The sequence below is a fragment of the Suncus etruscus genome, chromosome 11 (assembly GCF_024139225.1).
Source record: "Suncus etruscus isolate mSunEtr1 chromosome 11, mSunEtr1.pri.cur, whole genome shotgun sequence".
Taxonomy (NCBI): domain Eukaryota; kingdom Metazoa; phylum Chordata; class Mammalia; order Eulipotyphla; family Soricidae; genus Suncus; species Suncus etruscus.
Genome location: NC_064858.1, coordinates 36,525,777 through 36,533,609, shown reverse-complemented (window position 1 = coordinate 36,533,609; position 7,833 = coordinate 36,525,777). Strand labels below are relative to the sequence as shown.

At 37.9% G+C, this 7,833-nt stretch overlaps 1 protein-coding gene across 1 annotated transcript; it reads right to left on the bottom strand.

Moving 5' to 3' along the window:
* Nucleotides 1-282: 282 nt before the first annotated feature.
* Nucleotides 283-1,233, bottom strand: LOC126022045 (taste receptor type 2 member 42-like). The gene has a single exon (XM_049782912.1). It carries the CDS (start codon nt 1,231-1,233, stop codon nt 283-285), a length of 951 nt encoding a protein of 316 aa, XP_049638869.1.
* Nucleotides 1,234-7,833: the final 6,600 nt, after the last annotated feature.

The window sequence follows — 7,833 nt, the reverse complement described above, 5'->3', positions numbered from 1 at the left end:
AAGAAAGAAAAGAAGAAAGAAAGAAAGAAAGAAAGAAAGAAAGAAAGAAAGAAAGAAAGAAAGAAAGAAAGAAAGAAAGAAAGAAAGAAAGAAAGAAAGAAAGAAAGAAAGAAAGAAAGAAAGAAAGAAAGAAAGAAAGAAAGAAAGAAAGAAAGAAAGAAAGAAAGAAAGAAAGAAAGAAAGAAAGGAATAAAAGGTCTAAGGAGTATTGAATTGAATGTAAATGTACAACATCTTCTATCAAAGTATTTTCACACTGAATACAGAATTCTTTATCAAAATTTATGAATTAAAGTATTTTACTTTTATTCGAGAGAATCGAAGATAACATAGCAGTCTTAGGGAAATCTTCTTGAGCTTTTTGTTTCCAAAAATTATAGCAAATGAGTGGCTTGAGAGAAAAACAATTGAAAGTATCGTAGCCACCATATTGGCCTGAAACTTCTCTCTCACAAAGAAGATCCAATTGGCTAAGAGAATGGAAGTACAATAAAGGAGGAAGAGGATGAGGAAGGCTGCCACCATCTTCATGGCTCTTTTATGAGCCTCTATACATGAGTCCCTGGAATTCAGAGTATTTAGCTGCCAATTCTTGGTGTGTCTCAATAAGGACAGGTATAAAAGGAGCAAAGAAATCAGGGACAGGAGAAATGGGATAATAAAGATCAAACTAAGGATAACGTAATCCAGATAGTAAATTGTTCTTGGAAATAAATTCAGAGTATCATTACTTGCATGTCCTATATAAGTTTTTAGCCACAACTCACTAAGAGCACCCTTCATCGTCAGGTCCACAGACAATATGAAGAAAGATCCAAAGAAAAGCACAAGAACTACTCTCTTCATTCTCCATTTCAGCCAGAGAAAAAGGGTGTGGGAGAAATTGGCTATTTTAAGAAAGTAAAAAATACTTAAGCAAGTGGTAAACCATGTACTTAGGTGATTACTTAGTGTCCAAAGAATAGTCAGCACTAATATTAGCTTGCCATTGTCAAACCGCTGTGGAGATAACCAAATAAAGATACCCAGTAATGTTAGCCACAGTTGAATGATTCTGGCGACTGCCAAATTGAAAAGGATGAAATCAGCTGATGAGATTTTTCCATTCTTCACCCATTCCATGCAATTGACCAATGCAATTAACCCATTTCCCAGCATTCCTAAAACAAATTCTCCTACTGTCACTGCCAGAAAAGAGACTTTAGCTCCTACTGACAGTTCCAAGAGAAACATTTTTGATGTAAAATTCTCAATGGAAGTTTCTACTTAATCAGTTGCATTGTCACCCATTTGTGATAATTTTCTTAAATGTTTTCTTCAAAATTCCAGAAAGTACAACCACAATTGGGCTTTGTGATAAAGCTTCAGAATCTTTATTAGGAAATCCATCCATTCTCTTTTATCTATAATTCCAGTGTTAAATTAAGGTTCTCTCAAGATATCTATTTTTTTTTCATTTTAAGCCATTTTGACCCTTAAGCCATTATAATTTCGAGAATAACAGCAATGTCACTTAGCCTTGGCAGCATCCTTGGTCCACCAACTGCAATAGTTTCCTTGTGCTGATGACTAAAAGAATGAAAGAAGAACAAAGTATGTCAGCATGCAAATAAGAGACATTTTGCTGTATTCATATTCATATCCCAATCAATCAAATGCAAACAGATTTTAAATTTATATCATGAAAATAAAGATAATATAATTCAACTTTTACATTAACATTTGTACCTATCAAATCATGATTTTAGACATAATATAAGATTATTAATTTAAATTTAGTATAATGTTTGTCAAAATACTCCCAACTTCTAAAACAAGTAATATGACTTCCACATAGTTAATATGTAAATTATGTGATATATTAAGAACAAAAATATATGCAGCTATAAATGTTACAAGAAGGAACCAATTATGATTATGATATGAGAGAATTGTGTATGATTTTAAATTCTTTTAAAATTTGTAAGAAAAAAGAAAATGAAGGAAAAGGAAAAAGTTTGATTAGAAGGTACATGCGGGGCCGGGCGGTGGCGCTGGAGGTAAGGTGCCTGCCTTACCTGCGCTAGCCTTGGACGGACCGCGGTTCGATCCCCCGGCGTCCCATATGGTCCCCCAAGCCAGGAGCGACTTCTGAGCGCATAGCCAGGAGTAACCCCTGAGCGTCACCGGGTGTGGCCCAAAAACCAAAAAAAAAAAAAAAAAAAAAAAAAAAAAGAAGGTACATGCCTGGAACCAGAGCTATAGCACAGTGATAGGGCGTTTGTCTTGCATGCTGCCGATCCAGGACCAACCTTGGTTTGATCCCCAACATCCCATATGGTCCCCTGAGCCAGGAGCGATTTTTGAGCATATAGCCAGGAGTAACCCCTGAGCGTCACAGGGTGTGAACCAAAAAAAAAAAAAAAAAAAGGTATATTCCAGCAAAATATGCCTTTATGACTTTTTTTTTTTTTTTGGTTTTTGGGCCACACCCAGCGGTGCTCAGGGGTTACTCCTGGCTGTCTGCTCAGAAATAGCTCCTGGCAGGCACGGGGGACCATATGAGACACGGGATTCGAACCAACCACCTTTGGTCCTGTATCGGCTGCTTGCAAGACAAACGCTGCTGTGCTATCTCTCCGGGCCCTCCTTCATGACTTTTAAGTTTAAACTATTTTTACCAAGTTGAAGCAAAAAATAAACACAATATTTAACTTATTTTATATCTTTCTAATTTGTTTGGAAGAAAGCATTATTGTGTATAATAAATTAATGCCATTCTGGTTCAATTTAATTCACTTTTATGTTATCTGAATAGTTATAAATGCACTGAACACTAAGTGTACTTTGAAATGTGACTGAGATATATATGATTTAATTTTAGGTAATTTATGACTTTATAGAGTCCCTTGTGGATTTGTTTGTTTTCTCTTAATAACAAACTCAGAATTTTAAAATGCATTTCTAAAGTACAGGAGATAGTACAATTAAGGCACATGTCTAATAGATCAGTGTTTACTCCAAGGGCATATGTCCTTGAGCATTGCTAGTGCAGACTTGGAATCCTCAAACATTGCAGGGGAGGCCCTGGTACACCCAGAATGATGGGGCTGGAGCAGCATCTATCCTCTGGTGTTTACACTGGACCCAGGTTGACAGAAACATAGGGGAAAGGAGTCCCTGGACCTCATAAACTTCTCAGAAATCTCAGATCCTTCTCAGAATTTTAATTTTTTTATTTTTAATTGTTTAATTTTTCTAATGCCATGAAGTGTAAAAATACATGAAGTGCCTGTGTTGTTAGAAGACATTTCTATTTGGAGCATCCAATTAGATAACATTCCTAAAGTGTTTGGAAAATAAAATTTTTAACTGAACATAGGAATAGATAGAGTAAAACTATAAAAATTCTATGATTTTAAAATTACTTTTGTAGGGCCAGAACGGTGGCGCAAGCAGTAGGGTGTTTGCCTTGCACTCGTCTAACCTAGAATGGACCACAGTTCAATCCCCTGCTGTCCCATATGATCCCCCATGTCAGGAACGATTTCTGAGCGCATAGCCAGGAGTAACCCTGAGCGTCAGCAGGTGTGGCCCCCCCAAAAAAATTACTTTTGAGGCTATATTGTGTACTGTTGTAACACTATAAATTTTTTACATTATAGAATAGTTCATATAGCTAACAAAATTCATTATTAAGGCAGAGAAATTAATTTTTCTTTTTTTCACATAAATAAGCTTTTGAAAATAAAGGTCCCCCAGCGTCCCATATGGTCCCCCAAGCCAGGAGCGATTTCTAAGCGCATAGCCAGGAGTAACCCCTGAGAATCACCGGGTGTGGCCCAAACAAAATAAACCCCCTCCCAAAAAAATGAAATTCTCAAATGAGATGAATGCACTATAGTATGAATTAAATGAACACTCTCTGTTTCACTGTAACTTATAGGCTCTCAGAATTGAAACGTCTCTTGGTGACAGCCAACTTCCATATCCCAAACCTTATGTTCTTTTCTGATGTCTGTGCTCTCAAGAGAATAGATAGTTCCCTGCCTTCAATACAGTTAACCATCTTCCATGTGCATAAACTATAAACAATATCATGTGAGTAAAAACTTTATACACCACTACTTATAGGCAACCCCTCAAATCCCTTACATACCACACCACCCCATTTCTCATCCCTGCTCTGGAGTGGGCATGTCTTCAGGACATCTGTGGAAGCCACTAGTCACATATCAGGAGTTTTGATCAACTTTAGTTCCAAGTAACTACTTAGTACTGTAAGAACAAATTTAAGTTCAGATTGTGTTTGAGTCACTTTTTGTCTTTTGTTTGTTTGGTTTTTGTTTTTGTTTTTTTGGGCCACACACGTTTGATGCTCAAGGCAAGGGTTACTCCTGGCTAAAAGCTCAGAAATTTCCCCTGGCTTGGGGGGACCATATGGGACTTCCGGAGATCGAACTGCGGTCCTTCCTTGGCTAGAGCTTGCAAGGCAGACACCTTACCTCTAGCGCCACCTCTCCGGCCCCCACTTTTTGTTTTTTAATCTTTAAGTATTTTTTATCTAAAGCAATAACCTGAACTTAGAATGTAAAGATTGGTTATTGAATTTGAATGCTTTATGTTCATTGACTGTACTCAGGAGTACTGGAGCTCAAATCTGGCCCTCCCACATGAAAACCATATGCTCCAACCCATTGAGCTATTTCTCCTACACTAAATGTGTGTGTGTGTGTGTGTGTGTGTGTGTGTGTGTGTGTGTGTGTGTGTGTAGTCCATACCTGGTAGTGCTCAGAAACTATTTTGGCTTTGTGCCAAATGACCTTAACGGTGAGAAAAAAAAAACTCTCATCCACTGTTGGTGGGAATACTGCTTGGTCCAACTCCTATGGAAAACAATATGGAGGGTTCTAAGTAAACTCAAAATTGTGTTGCTAGATAACCTAGCAATCCCACTTTTGGATAGCTATTCCCAGGACAGAAAAACATTCATCCAAAAGGATGGATACACACTGTTATTATTGCAGCATTCAGTACAATCACTAAGACTTGGAATCAACCTAGTTGTCCAACAACAAGAGTGGATGATGAAGATATGGCACGTACATACAATGGAATACTATATAGCTATAAGGAATGATGCAATATTTCAATTTACTGCAACATAGATGGAACTGGAAGATAATGTTAAATGAAGTAAGCCAGAATAAGGATAAATACAGAATGATATCACTTATATGTAGTATGTAGAATAAATTCATGAAGGATTACAGTGATCTAAATGGGAGTTTAGATCATACCCTTAGCCTCAGAGTATAAATTGACTGGAGGAGGAGAAACACAAATATGAAAGTATGGGGACCAGGTGCCAAGTAGTCTCAGGTATATTAGTGGTGTTAAATTAAAAAAAAGGACAGAATTAAATACCCAAGCCAAAATTGACAACAACAGAATCAAGAGACTCGAATTTTAACAACCTAAACTTAAAATGGCCTGTTATACTGGCAGGCAGTATAACAGGGGGGAGGGGAGCAGAGGGTGGTGGTATGGATTCACTCTGGGAATATTGGTGCAGGGAAGTTGACACTGGTGGTGGGATTGGACCTGACTCGTTGTATACCTGAAACCCAACTATGAAGGACTTTGTAAATCACAGTGATTTTAATAAAATAAAATACCATTAAAAACTAATCTTTTTTTCTCCTCTTTTTTTTTTTTCCTCAGATTTTTGGGTAGCACCCGGCAGTGCTCAGGGATTATGCCTGGCTCCGGGCTCAGAGATTGCTCCTGGCGGGCACGAGGGACCATGTGGGGCGCCGAGATTCGAGCCGATGACCTCCTACATGAAAGGCAGACGCCTTGCCTCCATGTTATCTCTCTGGTTCCTTCTTTTCCCTCTTCATGTGCTCTGCCATGGTACCTATCTCAAGACCACGGCGTGTTTTTTTGGTTGTTTGTTTGTTTGTTTTGTTCTGTTTTTGTGGTGCTTAGCGTTATTGTTGGAACTCTTAATAGATATTTGACACTTCATTTCGTAGGGGTGGAGTGTTTCACCTTCTTTTTCTCCTTTGTCTCTCAAACCGATGACGACAGCCTCTAGAAGAAATCTGCTTATTTCCGGCGTATTAGACTTTTACCCCAGTTTATGACTTTTCTCCTCTTCAAACAAAACCACATAACTTGAACTACCTACTCCTGCCTCCCAATTAGAGGGGGAAATAAAGGAGGCATCAGGACCACACAGGTGTAAGACTACGAAGTAATAGGATAGGTACAGAGGGGACCACATATTCTAGCAGCCCTGGGGGTGAGGGAAGAGGATATGGGAGGTAGGACAAAAACGGAGGAGTAGGGAAGACAAACCGGTGATGGGAATCCCCCCTGATTTTATGTAAATATGTACCTAAAATATTATTGTCAACAATATGTAAGCCACTATGATCAAAATAAAAATTATGTTAAAAAAAAAACACTAATTACCAGGGCCTGCGAGGTGGCGATATAGGTAAGGTGTCTGCCTTGCAAGCGCTAGCCAAGGAAGGACCGCGATTCAATCCCCCGGCGTCCCATATGGTAGCCAGGGGCAATTTCTGAGAGCTTAGCCAGGAGTAACCTCTGAGCATCAAACGGGTGTGGCCCGAAAAACAAAACTAAAAACAAAAACAAAAAATAAAATAATTACCCTAATAGTGCTTGGAACACCATAAATGATACCAGTGATTTTATGGGTTGGACATAAATTTTCTGCCCTCTGACCCAATGTTGGAGTGGATTGTTTATTTTTTGTTTGTTTGTTTGGTTTGGGCCACATTCTTTAATGCTAGAGATTCTATACCTAGTCTGTACTTGGAGATCACTTCCACTCCTGCCAGGGATTGAACCTGGGCCAGCTCCAAGCAAGGCCAGTACCTTAACCCCTATACCAGTTCTCTAGTACCCAAATAATATTTTCCCATTTTATTGATGTACAATGATTTACATACTGTTAATGATAGTTTCATCATTCTAACACCACATCCACCACCAGAATGTCATCTTCCCTATATCAATGTTCCAGGGATCCCATTCATAAATTCCCACTCCCTCACCAGTTAAGCTCAGCTTAACTTAGACCAACTCTATTTTTTGTCTTTGTCATTTGATGTCCACTTGCTTCTTTTTATCCCACATATGAGAAAGATCATTCTGCATCTACCTCTCTCCTTTACCCTCTGGCTGACTTCACTCAGCATGATACCCTCCATACAAGAGGCAAAATTCATCTTTTCTTAAAGCCAAGTAATGTTCCATTCCATACACAGCACAGTTTCATTTCTTTGCATCTACCCCCAAGGACTCAAAAACAATATTTCAAAGAGATATTTGTGGCCAAGAACATATGATTCGATAAAGAAATTGTGGTGTATATGCCAAAGTAATTTTTAAGTAAAGAGATGAAGGAAAATGTTAGCTAATAATAAATAATTTATTAGAAACTGGAAGAAATTACTTCCCTTACTGCATATGGGCACATACCAGCATAGAAGATAAGTATTAATCATAGTTTATTATTCATTATCTCAATTATGAAACTATCTTGGTTAGCACTCCACTAACTTCTAGCATCTCATAGTTCTCAAAGATACACATTTATACACATATTTAAAAAGATTTACAAAACACTTCTAAAATAAAATGGCTTACCTGAGGATAAAATGGATGAACAATATGTTAATCTTATAATCTCCTCTGTGTGAGATTCTTTAAATAAACAAACAAAAATATTTGTGATGAGACCAGGAAGGAGACATCAAAACTAAATAATTCCATGAGTTTGTCTCTCATCAGGAATCTCAGCTGCCACACAAATGAAAC